The sequence below is a fragment of the Castor canadensis genome, chromosome 1 (genome assembly GCF_047511655.1).
Source record: "Castor canadensis chromosome 1, mCasCan1.hap1v2, whole genome shotgun sequence".
NCBI lineage: Eukaryota > Metazoa > Chordata > Mammalia > Rodentia > Castoridae > Castor > Castor canadensis.
Genome location: NC_133386.1, coordinates 39,293,690 through 39,314,466, shown reverse-complemented (window position 1 = coordinate 39,314,466; position 20,777 = coordinate 39,293,690). Strand labels below are relative to the sequence as shown.

Genomic DNA, 20,777 nt, shown 5'->3' with positions numbered 1-20,777 from the left:
AAAGGAATGTGAGTCAGGTTACAACAAAGGCACCTGCACATCCATGTTTATTGCAGCAATATTCACAATAGCTAAGCTATGGAAACAGCCAAGATGTCCCACTACCAACAAATGGATTAAGAAAATGTGGTATTTATATACAGTGGAATTTTATTCAACCGCAAAAAAGAATGAAATTTTGTCATTCTCAGGTAAATGAATGGAACTGGAGAATATCATCTTAAATGAAGTTAGTCAGGCCCCGAAGAACAAAATCACATGTTCTCCCTCATGTGCAGATTACTGACTGAAAACAAATGCAGCAATATTATGGGATATGGGTCACACTAAGGGAAGGCAGGGCACAGGAGGGATAGGGCAAGAGAAGCAGACCAAAAATTTGAATGTGGTTGATGTGTTGATGTACTCACTGTACAGGAATGAATATAGAAATTTTAAAACTGGCCAGGCCACCATGGGAAGTGGACTAGGAAGGAGAGAAGAGGACTAGAAGATATGAACCAATTGGGGTTGTAATACGTTTATGCATGGAAACAACACAAGGAAACTCCTAAATTCCCTGTGTAGTTATTTTTATCTCAAACTAGCAAAAACGTCATGTTTCTCTTTTTGTCTTTTATGTTTTTTCTCCTACAAAATTGGAGAACAGAAGGGTGGAACAGGTTCTGCAAGGTGGGAGGAGGAAAGGCAGCAGGGAAAGGAATAGGAGGATGAATACCATGAAAATAATATGTACACATGTATGTAAATGCGAAAATAAATGCAAAAATGATACCTGTTAAAACTGTTCCAGAAATCGGGGGAGGCGGGATGAAGGAGAGCAGTGGAGGGGGTGATCTCAAGTATAATATATTTGATACATTGTAAGAACCTTTGTAAATACCACAATGACCCTCATCCAGCACAACAATTAAAAGAAGAGAAAAAACAATCAAAAAAAGACTAATTGTGTGGCAGGGATGTAGTACCATGGTGAGGACCATATAAGGAAAAGACTATCACCTAAACATTTTTATTAGCTGGTATATTTTTGTTGCTTCATCAATTTATCAATGAAAACACTAAAAAGAGATGTCATGATGAATTCTCTAGATGAAAATAAATTGTACTTGAAAAGAAACATAATGAATAACATATATAGTATATGTGTGTGCACACAAAAACAAACATAAGTATATATACATTCTTCATAAGCAGGATTATATATGTAAATATATATATATATATATATATATATATATATATATATATATTTACTAGCACCTTTGAAGTGATATAATAGTGTTCCAAAGCTTGGACTGTAGGAAAATCATTCAAACTACTTACAGCTATGTAACCATAGTCAAATCACTCTGTCTTTGCTTCAGTTTTTTCTCTTTTATTTTTGTCTTGCTGGATATTGACGCTAGTGCCTTCTTATCACTAACCAAGTTTTCTTCCACTGAACCACACTTCAAGCCTGTTTTCTTATTTTTAAAATGGAGATAATATAGCCTATTTCAAAGTACCACCTGCCCACATTAAATAATCACATATTTGTAAAAATGCCCAAATAATTTTGTGTAAGAAGTAAAAGTAATATGCAAAATATGTGTGCACAAGGCTGAGACAAGTGTAAAATTTAGCAGTGCTGGTTGTATTTTGGTTTTTCAAGTTTAAGGTATGAAATAGATATTATAGCTTCAAAGAATTTATCATTTTGAACCTGCATCAGTTATCTATGCTACATTAATAGTCTCTGGTAGAACTCTTAAGGCTGATAAAGAATATCATATCTTACTACGTTCACCCATGGACAGCCACAGACACACTCTGTCAACAAGAAAACAAATATTATGTCTACTTCTTTTCAGAGCAACATTTCCATATCTGTGCTGAATTCAATAATATGGTTACTTTAAGGGACATGCAAGACATGGTATTTGCCATGACAGAAATAGCATAAGTCATGACAAATTCTAAAATGTTCCCGCAACCATTCGAAATGCTCTTCTCTTGTATTCCTAGTTGTAAGTTCTGATATAACCAACTGCCAGTGACTGTCAGCTCGTGGTAGTGATCTTGATAACATTTCTGCTTTCATTTCAATTCTTGATTGGCTTTTAGCAGTCAGAGAAACTGAGGCTGTCATTCCATCTCCCATCCTTATGAAATTGAATTTTATGAAAGAGATGTCACCTAGAGTTTGAGAGATTTGATTGACACCTTCAATATAGCTGCCTTTCTCAAGTCAAAGAAACCATGCCCCAGAGCTCTTGCTGACGTTCTGGTTTGAAGAGAAGAAGAGCAGATGGGAGGGAAAGGAGATGTAGAAGATAGCAGAATGCAGGTCACTATGACCTTCTCTTCTTGTTCCCAGCAATGATACACATGCTTGCATATCCAATCCTATTAGATGTACAGTGTCTGCTTAGCAGGGAATGTCTGGTGATGGTAATGACATTGTTCATTCACTAACTCAAATAAGGAGAGGGTACTAATGGGAGGAAGGCAGGAGTATTGGAGTGACACTTTACCTTGTTTGAACCCATGCAATGAAAATTTACTCAAACTCACATAAGTATTTATTAAGACCAAAACTGAAAGCTGCCTATTTATTGATTCTCTGATAATGATACATGAGGAATATTTTTGTATTCTTTATCATCTTTTCAGAAAAAAATCTGCATTTTTACCTAGTTGATAGGTTGCAAATTCTCCAGATGGCAGCTTTAATATGTTTAATGTGATCACGCTGTTAAAAAAGACAGCAATAGTTTTCTCTAGAGAAAGTCATTTGCTGGGGGAAAGCAATGCCATTTGATACATGAAAATAAGAACATTGCAGGCTATTTTTGTGAGTTGGCTTTTATTGAGTTCTCAATGAATAGAAAATCAGTTCTGAGCACATAGATGATGTAAATAATAAACTTACAAACTTATTCTACCCAACTTCTAAAGTCTCTTATTATAAGAGTCAATTCAACCCTTATCTGCTGTCATATGCATTAGTAATACTAGCCACACAATGATGTTTTTGTTTATGCTTGTTGTGTGAAGAGTAGGAGATTCAGAAATGAATCAAAAACAGATGGGTAGATCCATATGAGGGATACCATTGGAATAGTTTCATCTGGGCCTTCTTGGAAGTTTTGAGAATTTTTAGTTAACAATTATGTCAGATATTAATAAATCCAATAGTCAAGATACATTGTTCCAGATGGCATAAAGATTATCTGATCATCTCATTACCCATTCCCATTCCCACACCTCAGTAGGGCCTATGGCAATATTTTAAATTGCTCAGGACTTTTAATACTCCATAAACCACTGTATTCTGAATTTTAGATATTGTCTTCTATGTTATGAATATTTGGTCCATTTGTGTATTAGCTTGATCTTGAACCATTAAGACTTTTCATGAAGATACTGGAAATTCAAGATTAATTGGATGCATTGTACTTCCTAACTTACATCTGTCACGTGCTTTGAGTGACCCATGAAAACTACCCAGAACAGCTATCATTTTGATGTGTTCTGCTTCTTCTGGGAGGTTAGATTTCCATGGAGTAATATTATAAACTCTATGGGGAAATCGAAACAGTGATGTATTTTCCAAGAAGGCCTGCATTGTGATCTTTTTAGCTCACTTCACATGGGTATACAGGCACTTTAAAACTAATAAATGATTCTTAGGCCATGAAGTTTTGAAACTACTTTACAGAACAACTCCTGATAAATGTCATTTTGTTGTGACTTCACAGGAATATTATTCTATTAACTGCATTGATAGCAGAAACTATCAGTTCATTCTTTTTCCACAAATGTTCTAACTGTGAACTCATCTGTGCTGTGAATTGCACAATTTGTAGTAATAGAGTAATAGCAATAATTATGATTATTTTACATGGTTTATACTGATTCTGTGAATTTGAAAAACATGGTTACATATAAAAATAGATGTTATTATATCTTTTTATCTTTTTTCCTGATCCAAGAACAAAGAAATTCTTATATTTACTTATTGAATTAGGAAAGGATTTGATAACAAAGTAGATACCCTTAAAAACTTTGAAATCATTGCCATAAAATTTTAGTATATTTAGCTGTTAATGGCTTATAGCTGAAAACATGGACATTGGTGTTAGATGGCTGGGGTTTGATTTTAGCTCTGTAATGATGATCTTGGGCTTGTTTGTCTCTGTGAGGGTCAATTAATTTTTCAGTAAAATAAAGGTAATGACAGGTAATCTGTACAATGCATGATTTTTAAGGAAGCATTAATTTAACATCATATTGAATTGCCTGATCCAGATATATTCTTTATTCAGTAAGAGAATAGAGATTTGTCTCGTGATAAAGAAATATTAAGATAAAAATATAAACATCACTAAAACCCTACTACCAAAAGCAAGTAACATTTAGTGATTGCATGGACACACAGATTTATAAAATTTGGCCTGTGATCATAAGATAAAGGGTGAAAAAGTCATTGACTTTGTAAATTCAATTCGATAGCAAAGAATATTTTTGTTTGTGCCTTTTGTTACTTTATTGTGTTCTTTTTAGAAGGCTTTTTTTTAAACTAGTATAATATACTAGTCATCAACTTGTCTTTTGATAGTGTGAATGTTGACTATGAAATGGTTATAAATTGCTGTACAGAATGAACAGCTGTGAGAAATAATAAATGATTCTGTTATAGCTAGAATATTAGGTGGCATATTTTGAATTTTATATAAATAAAATTATTACCATAAAAGCAGGGAAAGTCTAAAATTAACTATTTTCATTTTTGTTTTGTCTTTAAATGACATTATTGTAGTCTCAAAAACTGTAACTATGTTTCAATACAAATGCCATGTGAAATGTGTCAGTAATACAACTTATAAGAAAAATGTACTTCTGGAAGAAACACAGATCCTTGTTTCTCTTTGATTCCTTTGAATTTATACCAAACCTTTGAATTTATACCAAACTTTCAGTAGTATTTCCTTGGAAAACTTTATTGTGCTTACCTCTATGAAGACAGATCCTCCCTGCCTGCCACCCCTGGCGGTATTGGGGTTTGAACTCAGGGCTTATTATTTGCTAAGCAGGTGTTCTACAATTTGAGTCATACCAACAGCCTGAAGACATACTTTTTCTTAAAAAAAATTATTTTATCACATTTGAGAGGTGAGGAAACAGAAAATGGAAACAGAGGAAATGATGATGATTGGTGTGGTATTTTTCCCATAATACCACAATAGATTGAATGCATGAGTTGTTAAATCAGGCAAAAAAAGATTCATCAAAAAATTTCCTTCCAAATAATTTAGATTTTTCAGGATATCTGTCACAATGTAACTTGTATTTGTGACTAATACATTAAGAAACATTTGATAATCTCTAGCTGACATGACAAGAATATAAATCTAGAATGTTATTATGCTCAAGTCCCACTATGCAAATTTGAATGTGTGTTGAAATATGAATTAAGATCCACAGCCATCTTAAGATGTCGCCAGGGCATTTTGGTACATACTCTGTGCACATTATTGCTTTTCATTAATCTTCAGAAAAGTTTTACAAGGTTTGTATCATAATACCCCACTTTATAGATGAAGAAACTAAGCTTTATAGAGATAAGGGGCACTCTGTCGTTACATAATGGGTTAGAATTCAAATATGGTTTTCTAATTCTAAAACCTGAGATATGAGCCACTATGATATAATGACTGCTATTATAATCAGAGCAATTAGGACCAGATCTCATGTGATAGGGTTTTAGTGGCGTTGGAAGTGGTTGAACTAGTTTTGGAAGTAGTGTTGGTAGTGATTTATTTCTCCTATTTATTTTTAAGAAAAGCAATTATGTAGAAAGATACAGAAATCCTTGGTTCAATTTAATTATAACGAATTAGTATTTATGATAACCAAATACCTTGTAAATTTATTTTGTTCCCCTAAGTACATAGCACACACACACACACACACACACACACATGTACATACATATACACACACAAAATAACTCCAATGACTCAAGTGAAACTAAGACTCTTTTTAAAGTAAAACTCTGTGCTTTATTGTTATCTTTGTATTTTACATATGTAGTCATTATAGACCTTATTTAAAGATTATCTTCATTTGATACATGAATCAGTTTTCTTACTAAGATGAAAGAAATTTTTACATATAGTACATCTCCTATGTATTGTTTAACAACTGGTATAGTTGTTCTCCCTTATCTTGTCCACTATAAACAATATTGAGAGTTAAAAGGAGGGGAGATCATCAATCTTATTAATATAGCATTTTGTTTATTGATCTTGTGATTTTAGGCAATATTGTAAAGTCCTCAGCATTTCAGCCATGTTGTAAAGACCCAGAATACCTCTGAAGTCTTTACAAGCTTGTGGGCAATTGGCTTAAAAATATGAGAAAATATTATAGGGCATCCTTTTCCACTCTGGATCAGGCAGGTCCAGAGTGTGCTTGTGGGACTACAGATCAGTGTAGAAGACTGAAGAGGAGATTAAGTGACAAGAATGAGGATGGTTATCATGACAAAGGCCAGCAGTGGGACAGAATAAACACTTACATCAGAATCAAAGCAGAACTAACAGCTTTACCAAAGTGAGTAGATAACAGGAAACAGAAATACTCCACCAGGTAGTTGGGTAATCAGGAACCTTGAATATAAGACAGAAATCTCAAGGCAGGGTGTCTGAGAAACCAATGGGGCAAAGTCAAGGAGGCAGTGTCAGAATGTTTTCATTTTGTCAAGGGTTGTTTGTTTGTTTAAATTTCTTTTTTTTTCAATATAATCCTTTTTTCTATTGTTGTGCTGGGTGTGGGTACATTCTAACATTAGATAGGTTCTTGCAACGTATGAAATATATCATACTTGAACTCCCCCTTCCACTTCTTTTCCCCATTCTCCATGCCCTAATTCCTGGAACAGTTTTAACAGTTATCATTTTTGTATTTACATACATGTGTATACATTGTTTTCTTTGTTTTTAAAGCTTCTATGGTGAAGGACAAAATGAATGAATACAATCCACTACAAGAAGTTGGGCATACTTAACTGGAACATAGTATAAAAGGCCAACAGCAATTTCCATTGACAAAATACTGTCAAACATGGCTGTACTGTAGGTCAGGCTGCAAGATTTTTGTAAACCTTCATGCTACCTATGGATGAAATAAGAACTTTGAACCTATCCTGGGAACTCTCATATCCCTTGCAATTTTCATCCTGAATTTCTCTATTATTTTGTATTTATTGTGCTCTAACAAGGCTGATTTTATTCAGTAAGTTGTATTCCTTCACAAATAACTAAAATGCAATTCATTTCTTTATTGATTTGTGGAATTCCACAATTTATTTTTTTAATTTTGAGAAGATTTATCGTTTCCATTAAGTCCACTTTGCCAATTCAAATGGACTTTTCCTAGCATTGGAATCTGAGTCTAGCTTTTCTCTTTCAGCTAATACAATGTAAGTGCTCAGACACTGCAAAGGAGGACTGACAGGAAAATTGGGGTGATCATACATAACTTTAATTTAAATTTATAACTTAACACTAGAAACTTAATTTGGTTGTTTGTTTTCAGCCTTTGATAACATGTTATTTTAAAAGAAAGGAAATTGTTTTCTACCATAACAGAACCAAAAACCTACTTGTTTTCTCTCAAAGGAAATAAATGTATTTTATTTCATGCTGTTTGTTCTACTCACAAGTTAAAAGTGAAGAACATAAAGAAAATGACAATAATATTTGAGAAAAAATTGACTAAGAAATTTTAGTTCTTAGCAAAATATAATATCTCAAAGAGATATAGGTAAAATCCAATTCCTGATTTTGACAGTTGAGGAAAAACTACTTGTAAACATTTTGGCCTTTAAAACAATTTAATAGTTATATACCTGTAATTTACTTGATACTGAGGTTTACACCATATACCCAGGAAATGCATGGAAATATTTGAAGTAAACTTATTTAAAACTACATATTCTCCTAAGAAAACAAATTAATTTTAACAAATTATTTACTTATTTGGGCACAGTATTTTTATGTGTAAGTTGAGAAGTATGGAGTCAGTCTCATTCAACTTCAAAAGCCAATAAATTTATTTCTTTGAAAGACATTGTACCATTGCTTCTAGTGAACAATTATTGCACTTGAAAGTGAGATAGTAATTATAGTGCCTATCAGCAAATCTTTTGAAAACTTTTTAAGCTATGTATATTATACTAATCATTGCTACTGTTAAATTCACATTTACAGTAGTTCAAAGTAAAATGGTATTTTCTGTATTTTCCACTTCATACATACAGAAGAATTAATAGTGTGTGTAATAATAGTTAGGAATTTGCAACCAGAATTGATCCAGCATTTCCTTTTTGGAGAATTTAGCATATAGACATATTAACATATATATGAAAGGTTGTTTCATTCATTTCAGTGTTACAGCTGAAAATTAAAAATAAAGTAAATATCTAAATTAAAATAGAATGGTTCAATAAGGATATAATTAAGTAGGTTTATGAATGAAGGATATGCTAAAATGGAAAACCTGATGAGGTATCACTAAATGAGAGATACAATGTGAAAAGCCATCACATTTATGTAAATAAGTATGTAAATAATTATGTAAATAAGTGATCCAAAAATTAACACATTTATTACAGTTATATGCCTATATCTTGGTATCTACATGTTTATTCTACTGAAAGCCACACAGTCAGAAGTGGTGCCCCATGTTTGCACAGGTTGTATTTGACGAAAGAGAATGAGATTTGTTGCCTTGTTCAAAGTTTAAGTATTCAAATAAAATCTGCACCATACTTATGATTTGAGACTAGTGCAAACTTGAAAACAATATCTGAGAAGTAGAAAAGAAATTGAATTATAGGTCAGTTTATAGTCAAAAAAATGCCAAATGAAATTTTGTTTATACTTTATAGATAAATTTTAATACAAACTGTCAATGCTAGTAATACCAGTCCAAGCAGAGAATTTTATCAGATATGAAAGGATAATGACAAAAAGATAATGACAAACCTGTCAACATAGTCACATTAATAATCATAAAAGAAAAGAATAATGTACTTTATCAATAGATGCAGAAATATTAACAGATAAATATCAGTCCCTATTTATGATAAAATTAAGACTTTGTAAAAATATTAATGGAAGGGTATGAAATTCTTTGTGGTAGCAAAGACTTGAAAACAATAAGTTATACATTTATAATGGAAATCAATCACAAGAACCCAAAATTTGTAAATAACAATATATATGTGTGAAGAAGATTTATCATATTATGAGACCTTGAATATGAAAATACATACAGATATAAACAATAGCAGTGTTTGTTTTTCAATGCCATATACCTACATTTATATCTCAGGCAGTTTGAGGGATATTAGATAAATGCATATGTTCTGTTAGCAACATAAAGCTTACAACATAGACTATAAGCTTCATGATTTGTACCAGATATCTAAAGAATGGGGACATAACACAGGGTCCTATAGAAGCCTGAATTCCCCTTCACCCACCTACCACTCTTTCAGTCTTCAAGATAGTCACTTTGCCACTGTGCATCTTTCTTAATCTATAAAATAGGACAATCATATTTAACTCTCTAGGATTTTACATTACTGTGGAAGTATTTACAAGTGCCTAGTACAGAGTAGGTGTTTGGTTTTTTTAACAGCTATTTATTTACTTCCCTATCTCAACATACCCAACCCCAGGTTAATACTCTTCCTACTGGAAGGAAATCTTAGAAAAGACTGAACTGCTCCTACAAATTGTAGGTCTTCTCACATTCACTGAATTTTTCAGAATAGCTTCCAATCTTCAGTCTTAGCTCTATATTGCAGAACCTGTGACAAAGTTCCTTATAAGGGACAATAGAATAAAAAGGAGAAATGCAGAAAGAATATTTGTGAACAATTGTACACATAAGCTTTATAGTCTTTATAACTTCACAAGGAAGAAATTATGATGTCTTGAAAGAGCCTGATAAATGTCGATAGAATTTCATTTTAGCCTTGCAAACTTAGTGAGTACATTATCATCTATGCATTTTCATAATTAATGATGGTACTGCTATTTTCTTCCATAATTGTTGTACTTATTGAGAAATTTCCCCCTGTTTGACTGATGTGCTCATCTTCTTTTTCCCTGCTGTGTCCCCACTGTTATGATATTCAACATTTATATAGTTTAGATTTTTCTTGCTGTTTTTTTACACTCCTATTTACTGTTTATTCATAGGATAAAGAGAAGATAGCTCTATGTTGGAATGAGCATTTGTACAGGCGATTAACAATATTGCTCTCAGAACAACTACTTAGATTTTGGTACCATTCATGAATTCCAACAAGAAAATTTAATACTGCCTAATGTTATAAATAGTCCTCATTTATGCCAAGTGTTGAGTACATGAGATAGTTGAAGGAACGTTTCATCTTCGTTAAAGGCAGTTCAAGGCTTATGGGGCTCAGTTATGAACAAGCTCTATGGTAGTCTGTGGCTATAAACCAATGAGAATATTGCATTCCAATACTGGGAGCCTAGTGAGTTTCATGAATTTGGCATATGCAGGGTAGAACAGACCAAGATCCTTCATGTCATCTTCTTCTTTATAACTACTGTGTAGATGCAGTGAAAATGAAGATTTGATGAGGTTGGACTGACCGTTATGGCCATTACATGGCACACATTGTGCCGTAGGAAATAGAGATGTTATTCAAAAAGTTGTCATGAATTTACTTTGTCTGTCAATGTTTGATGGGGAAATGTACTACTCAGCCTAAGAACTGCAGTGGGAATAATGATCATTCAAGAAGTCTTCAAATTGAGCTACAGATATTTAATTTAAAAGCACACTGTCAGTATTTCCTTCTCACGAGAGATACCACTAAAGTATAGTGCTGTTACTAACTGAGAGCTCTTAGAATCATTTTTTCTTTAAAATTTAGCTGAAAAACAGTGTTGAATCTTGATGTGGAGCATCAAGTTCTTTTGCAGTGTTTTTCTCTACAGACAATTTACTATCATTCTGCCTGAGGGCAGGCAAGAAAAATGAAGCAACAGGCTGCTATGTTTTGTAAAATCTGATGAGAGACTTTCAGCTATCTGGATTTCACTTTCCAATATGAAATGACATTTCTCAACTACTAACTAATCAGTGTTTGTTGTTTGCTTGAAAACTTGGTTGATTTTGTTTCTAATCTTCTCACTACTTAAATTTTACAAATGTATTAATTATAAAGTTATGAGCACAGATGAAAGCATAATTTCAAACAACCTAAATGTCTTGCTTTTATAACAGTTGACAAGTTTTTTTGTTTTCCATTTTTCTAATTTATTTTCTGGCCTTTCTTTTACATTGTTATATAGGTATCTAAGTAGGATGGAAAATCATATTTGATTTACCTTTGAATATATGTCCAGGAGTGGTGTCACTGGATGATAGGGTAGTTCTGTTTTTAGCTTTATAATCCAATACTTTTAGAGGTGGAAGAACCCTTCCATCTTCACACCTGTTAAAATTCTGAACTTTAAAATGAGGACTCAGACACAGCAAGAAGGGAAATGACTCATTAATAGCAGTGAGTAAGCCTGGGCAACTGCTTCCAAATCTATATCTGGAATCCAGGTGTCTCCCTAAAGAGTCATTTATTTTCTATATCAGACACCCTTCTCTCTATTCCTAATTTACAAAGTGATATTTGAGCAGATCCTAACAACAAGTCTTTCATGTGACTTACCTGATTTGTTAGTTGAGACTTCAAATGTTTGACAGTACGCATGACAATACAATTTTCCCTGTGACTTGCAGGTGACATCTTTGAATACTGCTTGATGCCACCACAAAATCATCCTTAAAAGGCTTGTGGCTGTCTGTGGATCCACATAGATATGGTCTTCCTTTGAAGTATGTTTAAAAATGTCATTCTCACTGTTAAAGACAAATTCCAGATATAGCAACACAGTTATAACTGCTAATTATAACATTAATGTGATGATTCTTTTACTCACCACTGTGATGTTTCTCACATGTGCTGATCTATCCGTCCTGTTTTGCAATTCTAGGTTTGTGTGCTGGAGAGGCAAATATTCGATTTTCTTGGATATCAGTGGGCACCTATCTTGGCAAATTTTGTACATATTATTATCGTCATCCTTGGTTTATTTGGAACTATTCAATATAGACCTCGTTACATAACAGGAGTAAGTACTCTTTCTGCTTTCTTCTATCTTACTGAAATAGAGAAAGATGTATGAAGTACAAAATGTGCTAAAAATGATGTGTATACACCCTCTTGAGTGCTATTTTGTTTATTTTCATAGCTTCAGATTATATCAACAAGAATTAAAAATGTCAAGTTTAAGGCACTTGATAGTCAATGTAATCAAATCATATTTTCATAAATTGTGCTTTCAGCAAGTAGTCTCATAATTACAAGCAGATCTACAGTTCTATATTTCTAAATTGTAAAGCCATGGCCTCTAAATTAACAGATTTTAATGATTACTAATTTAAAATAATCCTATCTTATAAGTTAAATAAATAAAATCAATACAAACAAACATACTATCAGTGTGCAAATATGAATATACATTGAGGTTAATATTTGAAATACTTGAAAGCCTGAAATTTTTGAACCATTGTCTGTGTTTTCAGTAATTCTCTCTTTGGCTCAGAGGATGTGTTTTGCATTTCAACTCAAGTTAAACTTACTTAACATAAAAGTGAAATCCAACTGTGTTGCAGTTGCTATGGAAACCATAACTTTTTTTAACTTTTGTGTATGCCTCAGATCTCAGCTATTTCTCTTTATTAATGTAGGTTTTTTTTTTCTGTTTCAACAGTTTTTTTCTATTTCTTCTATCTTTAACAATGGATATTTATTTTCAATTTTAAAGCAAATTTGTGGTGAAAGCATATATACAAGTCAGTACAGCTAAAGGCAAATTTATTCTATACAAACCAGCAGAACTTCTCAGGTTTCATGAACCCTCTTTTCCATAAAAGATGCCTGCCTTTATCTGACCTGTAGTCTGGAGCACAGATGAAAATGCTTGATATTTAGACAATCAACGTGGTGGTAGCTAGAGTCAAAGAATTCACTTCCTGGCTAAAGAGGAGTGGGAAGCCAGTCATCCTCTCCTCCAGGCGCATGCCCAGAGACTAAAACCTGTCACCTCTGAAGCTGGGTAGTCATCAAAATCTAGTAGAATGTGTCCTGTCACCAGGTGAAAATTTGTCACTATACAAACTATATAATTCATTTTCTTATATGAATTGCAATTTAATCTAATGTGGAAAGGATGGCAGGATGGCAGGGAGTGAGTCCTCTAACATCTTTATACCACAGTTGAAATCTTGCATCTGACAAAGTCTTTGACTTTGAACAAATTTACTGTACCAATCATCAGTTTTCTTATCTTATCTTCGTAACATAATGAAAGTCATCATTATGTTATGTAATAATGCTTGAACAATTCCGAAATTATCTTTTCCCTTTCATTAGACTCTGGTCCCCTTCATCATCTTATTCTTCATATTCAGTTTGCTTGTGAGATAGGGTCTTGCAGATTAGCCCAGGCTGCCCTGGAACTAATTGGGAAACCTTGGCTGACATCAAACTCTATCTTCTTGCTCTAGCCACCTGAGTGCTTGGATCATGGTAGTGAACTATGGTGACTGGCTCAATTTCATTCTTATAAACAAAGTTGCTCTGAGTATCATTATATAAATACCTCATCTCTGCATCTGTTGAAACACTTGTGATATAAATCTAGATGTGGGCCAAAATGAATGAACAGTTTAAAAACTTAGAGGATAGTCTTGAAGAATAAATAAGATGTTTTATAAAATATCCTGATCACAATGCTTGGATTTAAAAAGTATTCAACAGTTTCAGCTACAATATTTTTTCTTGTTATTTGAAAATAATACTAAAATGCACGGCATAGCAGTAGTCTAGAAGAAAATTGAAAACAGAAAAGTGTTCCAGATATTGGTTGAACCACGTCTATTCCTTTTATTACAAGCGTCTACATCTCTTTAAAATGCAGTATTTCTATGTGTGAAATTGTAACTTCTCTTGAGATAAAAGAAGTGGTTAAAAGTCTTTATGATTTTTTCTGGCATGACATAAAAATTAAATGCCAGGGACAACACCTTTACGATTGATAGAACTTTTGCCTAGCAATGTCTGTGAGACACAATTTGAAATTCTCTGAGGTACTCTAAGAATCATGTGTCTCTGAGCTATTCCCTGATTTGACTTTTTTTCTTATAGGCAGCACTCTGAGTTTGGCCTTTGCTTGAGTCAGTGTCTTAATTTGAGGATTATTTGCCAGCCATATATGCTGTTTTGCAAACCTAGGCTCCAACTCAGCAATTCCTAGGTTGGAAACACAACCTCCAAATTCTGGTTGAAAATTCTCTTTTACTATATCATGCTACATGACAAATAACTCTAACTGTTTGATTACAAATCCTGCTCCTCGGATCTACAAGTTCACAGGTATATTCTTTATCTTCCCAAATATTTCAAGCTATACCCATGATGAACATACTGACTAATTATCATCAGTCCTCTTCTATCCAGTCTTCAAAAAAATACTTTCTTACTGATCTCCCAGTCTCCACTAACAGTGCCTTCTCTACCCTCTGTGTTTGACATTTTATAGTTTTATAAGGCAATTCAATATAAACTTAAAATAGAGAAATTATTTCACAATTTCATTATTGACATTTGTTAACATTTTGCATATTTCCTTCAGCATATACAAATGAAAATTATCTGATAATACAAGATATTCTATTATGTGTCTTCACGTTTATTTAACATAACAAGCAATTTTGAAATTAATATTATTCCATTATTCATTTAACCATTTATGTTAATGTTGTACACTACGCTATTTCCATGTTTTACTATTATAAATAAATTCTATAGTCATATCTGTGAAAAATATTCTCATCTTCATTTGTGAATTATTCCTTAAGAGAAATGCCTAGATATAAAAACAATCTGAACGATTTTAAGATTCTTGCAACACAGTTGACAATCACATAGCCTACATTAGAGTACCAACTAATCCTCCCACCAACACACTGCTGTCTTGAGAACCTGAGTACAATCTGTCCTCATATTTGGTAGGGTAAAACTGTCATCTTTTTGTTTTGAATTATATTTCATGTCTTAAGTAAGATGGACTTTTTTATATGATTATTTGTCATTTTTGTTCCTTTTGGGCAGGTGATCTTGGGATTTTCTTCATTTTTACCTGAAATTTTTGGTGCTTATTTGAACAGTTTATATTATATGTATATGAAAATAATGTTTTATATTATTATAAATTATCAAACAATATATGCAAGGACATATGGTACTTTATATAAATGTATTTATATATAAATACATAATGGTGCATTGTAAATATGTCAATATATAGAATATATTGACATATGAATGAAAAATAACTAAAATGTTTTACTCAAATTTAGCAAAAACAGAGAAGGGGATACAATACCAAATATGTACTAATATTTATGAGAATCGTGGATTTTTCTTTCCAATGTAAAAATGTGAAGTAATATTATATTTTTTCTTTTATTTCTTATAAAGTTTTATTTCATTGTTTGTACTTTTTTATCATTGAAATCAACTCCTTTTCCTTTCTAGTGCTTTAAAATTTTTTCATTGAATCATTTTTAAAAAGGTAATGATAAGATTTTAGTATTGCTGTAACTAATTTTTCTAAACTAAAAAGACAGATAACCTGAAATAGACTCCAAGGACAGAGTATCCTTTCTATATTTGCTGTTTTTGAACAGTTTCAGATTATTGATGAGACATTTTATTCTATTCAATTAAACAATCCTCCTACAATGGATGTGGACATTCTCTGAAGTAGTGTAGAACCAACAAATAAAATAGAAATTGGTAATGATTTTCAATTTCTTCAATAATTTTCCTTATCATAATCCCCAAGAAGAAAAATATTAAATTTTAAGACAGCTAATTGTTACAAGAATTCATAAATATACCTAGAAGACCTTTGACACTGTGAAGAGAATAATATGTTCAAGGAAAATGAAATAGATGATTCTAATTCCAAGCATATCTGTAGAAAATCTGAAGCCAGATTGCATATCAATAATCTGTACTTCATAGAAAGAATGTTTATTCTATAACTCTTGGAAGTATCCCAAAGAAAAGATCATATTAGGCAAGGTAGGATGATTCATAAATAAATAAACATGGATAAATGGTTCTGATGAAAGCATTATTTTACATGCAAGTAGAATTGTCTAATGTATCTTCATTTCAACTAAAGACACTGGCAAGCAGACTATGAATTCAGATATTCAGTGCTTATTAGTTGGTGACAGAAATGTTTGAGTTGCACTGCTTTAGACTGTTATAAACAAATAAGGAATATGTAGGTTCCTGTCTGCAAAAGACACAGCAATGTGAGACCCTGACAAAGGGAATATTGCTGTAACACTAAAAATGGTTTTGTTTTTCTTTCTTTTCTTGTTTACAGACATTCTAGTCCCCAAAAAGAAATAAATCAAAGTAGGTAAAAGTACATTACCCAAATTTCATAAAAATAGAGAAATGGCTATTATGCTAAAAATCACAGTAATATTTATGACAAACATGGTTTTGGTTTTGTCTTACAAATTTGATTAGCAATTCTCCTGGATGTCTTCCTTTATAAATCCTACAATCTCATGTGATCCAATATAACTTTTTTTCCAAACTCATATGACTAGAAAACAGTAATGTTGTTAGCCTCGGTCCTCTTGACTGCCAGACCCAGACTTGTAACCATCATACTAAATTGATCTTTAGATGCACAGTTCAGAGAGCTGCAATAGAGTTGATAAATGAATAAGGTTTTGTTAAGTTATAGTTAAAAATAAAATTAAGCATGGAATTTGCAGTTTAGTGAGGTTTAAGATTTCAAGTTGTGGTCTGCCATTCCTGTATCAAGGATTTTCTTTTTAGTTTTGTATTTACTTTGGAAATGACCTCAATAATTAAGAACAGAAAAATTTTAGTGATAGATATGTTTTTCAAGTATATTCATCAAATAAGATCTAATGTATAGTATAATTCCATATTATCAAATTGTATTCTTCCCACATTTGCTATTTATAAAGAGTTTCAGTCATTTCATTTGTTTTATATCATTTTAAAAAACTCAAAACATGTAGATATACAAAAGACCTGTGAAATGCCAAAATAAATACATGCACACATAATATTGTGTTTAGTAAAGAATCTTTCCCTGATATTTTATACAGTGATAACTAATTCTAAAATCAGAATGGAAAACATTGGGATTGGTTTTCTCTTTTGCTACTGAAAAATCAAGAGTTTAAAATAAAGCAGTTAAAGCTGATTCAAGGGAGCAGGACTATTACGCTTCAAATAGAAAAAATATTCATGAATCTTTATTTTTGTGTTGTAATCTTTATTTTGTGTCATAATCTCCCTACTCACTCTTCCAAAATAATAGAAGTGTTGGATATTCCTTTGCTTTTTTTAGTGGTATTGAGGTTTGAACTTAGGGTCTCACACTTGGTAAGCGTGCATTCTACCAGTTCAGCCATGCCCCCAGCCCTTCCTTGCTTTACTTATTATTCAGATAGGGTCTCATGTTTTTGCCCAGGAACAGCCTCAGACCAAATCCACTTACTTAGAGTCCCCAGATTATTTGTTGAGAAGGGGATCCCACTAACTTTTTGCCCAGGCTGACCTCAATTGCAATCCTCCCAATCTCTGCCTCCCAGATATGCACCACCATGCCTGGTCCTCTTTATTAAAGTTTTATTTGGTTCTTTCTGATTATTGCTGAGTAATAAAGTTCTCTTAAATAATTTATGGCTCTTTTTTCATGTGCTCATGTTGTTGCCAGTAACTGTTGATTTGTAAGTTGACATACATCATCCTTTCCAAAAAGGTAAAATCAATGTCATACCTGTGTCACCTTTCTTCACTTTGCTTTTGAGGAGCTAGCATGCTAAAGAAAATGAGCTCCCTGCAAGACACTGGAACCATGTGGTGACTAGAGCATGAAAGTATAAAACCAAGAACCATTTTGTAAAAACATCCTAGTAGGTAAATTTAGAAAATTTATAAACACCTTAGTGAATCTGTGAAAGCAATATCATATGCGTAATTTGTGTAGGATGGGGAAAAAACTTCTGTAAAATTTTGGAATTTACAACAAATTGATAATCAACCGTAATTTTATTTTTAATTGTTCATGGGACCCAGGTCTCCACAGAAAATATAACCAAATACCACAAATGTTAACACTCTTTATGTTTTTTTTTTTAATCAGGCACTTTTCTAGCTCTAGTAATGTTGTGACCCTAAAAGTGATTCCAGTCTTTGAAATCATTTTTAGGAAGTTATTAATTTATGCTCAAGTAGATGATTTGCCAGTTTTATCCATTTTTCCTGAGAAAAAAATGTCCAAAAGAAAACTTCTTGTAGTGAAAGCATTAAAAATGCATGCTTTCTGTGTTTAGGACAGAAAATCAATGGAGATTAGAGATGAAGAGACTTGAGATAGTAGTAAATTAACAATACTTCTAATGACTCCAGAGTAGTTGTGAAAATAAGTATTTTCCCAGAAGCCCAGGAGGGGGAAAATATCATTACAAGTTTAATGGATTTAGCCCGTAGTCCTCAAATAAATGTAATAATGCAACATTGTGAATGCAATTTATTCTCAAAAGAATGTGTACCCTGGAGGAAATAGAAGCCATTTATGCTCCAAGAAGATGCTTTGTGCTTCCATGCTAGTGTTAGGCTGTGAGTAAAGATTTATGGAATTTGGTATGTATAATTACATTTTGACAATAAATTCATGTTTGTAAATTACACAATAATTTTAGAAGATTAATTTTAGATACATGTTGTGTCATAATATATGTATATGTTGTCTCTACATATGTATAGATACTAGTTTCTTGTCTAAAATAAAAATAAATCGCAGATATTTTTAAAAATCGAAAAGTAAAATTGTGTTCATAGTAAAATGAAAGTTCTTTTCCTTAGCACATTCCAACTATTTCTAATCTCTTTCTACGTTGAAGATTACTTTGGAGATGTGTGTGTGTGTTTATTTTGCTCATTCTTGTTTTTCGTCTTTTGACAATATCTAATAAAGATTTTACTTTGTATATACAGTTTTTAGCCTGAAATTTCTAGTTGCTGTTCTTGTAAAAGAGAAAACAGGCTTTCATTTTTAAGTGTATCTTAAATATAATTCCAGTTGTTGATAGACACCGTAGTAAATCTCTGCAAGCAAAGTCATATGCATAATTTGTGTGGAGAGGAAGAAAGTCTAAATTTTTGGAATTGACTACATGTTGATAACCAGTCATGATATTTATTTATTTATTTAATTTATCTCATGGTACTTGGGTTTGTACTCAGGACTTCACACATGCTAAGCAGGTGCTCCACCATTCCGGCCATGATTTTACATTTAATTGTTCATGGAGCCGAGATGTCAATAGAGAATATAACTAACCACCATAAATGGGGGACACCTTTTATGTCTAGTTTTCAGGTCAGTTGTTTTTCTAGCTCTGATGGTGTTCTGTCCCTAAAAGATGAAGGTTGATATTCATTCTGCCTGTACATTAAAAATCCATTGCTTTCCTGTTTGAATTTATACTATTTCCCTTATATTTAACCATGGTTATATCTGTAGCCTTTTGTTTTTATTGGTGTGCTCATCTTCTCTGGATACTTCCCTTATAGTACTCTGTTCTTTTTCTCCCATCTAAATTCGCTGCTCTGTAGGCCTATTATGTATCCATCTTCTTTGATTTGCTATCTTGAATTAGAGTCATGCTGTCAAAGATTCCATGTATTTTCTCTCTCATGTTCTTCAAGCAACCTCCAGAAGAAAAAAAATGTTTGTGAGCTAAACTTTCTGAGTTCTTGCATAACAGAAAAAGACTTTATTCCTCTTTAGTACTAGTTCAGCTAAATGTTAAATTCAGAGGCAAAAATCTTTTTTTTCCTTTAGAACATGAAAGCAATTGTTTCATTGCATTCCATCTCTGTTACTGGTGGAAAGTTTGATACCAATCTGTAAATAACCTTAAAAGTAGTACCTGAAGTATTCTTTAACTTCTTGTTATGTTGACACTTCAAAACAAGGTGTCTACTGTGCCCTTATTTTAAATTTTATATGCCTTTCTAATTTGAGCTTATGGACTCCTTTAACACTGGATTTTGCATGTATTATTTTATGATTCTCTATATTCTTGATCAGTTGTCTTTGTTATCCTCAGATAATTTCATAGAGTAGCTCTTATGTATTATAGCATATTTATTTGTTTACTTAAAAAATTTCCTTGTTTTCCTCAGAGGGAGGAATGCCTGGCTAGTTCTAAAAGTAGTACAGGGTTATCAATTCTTTCCAGGCCCTTTTTATACTCAGTTTTGATCACATTTCTACAAGTCTCCAGAGTTTACATAATTCTGCTCAGTGGTTCAACTTCCTTTGTGTCTGTTGCCCCTCCACACACATTCTAGCTGTACAATTGTTCCTTTTTGTTCATTAATCAATACGTAACTTTCTGGTTATATTTTTATAGCAATTGACTTTGATCTTTCTGCTGGTAATGTTTAACCAGTTAACTAGTATTATAGACTATCTTCATTCCTAGCACTTTTCAGTAGCACCCAGAAATTACTTCTTCTCAATACTTATGAAAAGTATAGTTAAGAA

The 20,777-nt window shown here is 32.4% G+C and overlaps 1 protein-coding gene across 4 annotated transcripts in view; it reads left to right on the top strand.

Annotated features, from left to right (window-relative positions):
• The window catches only part of Nkain2 (sodium/potassium transporting ATPase interacting 2), a 976,459-nt gene that overhangs the window by 398,342 nt on the left and 557,340 nt on the right, over positions 1–20,777 (top strand). For all 4 annotated transcript variants that reach the window (XM_074075281.1, XM_074075279.1, XM_074075280.1 and 1 more), the window contains exon 2: positions 12,084–12,221. In XM_074075281.1, coding sequence (XP_073931382.1) covers positions 12,084–12,221 — 138 coding nt within the window. The remainder of the gene's footprint in view (positions 1–12,083; positions 12,222–20,777) is intronic.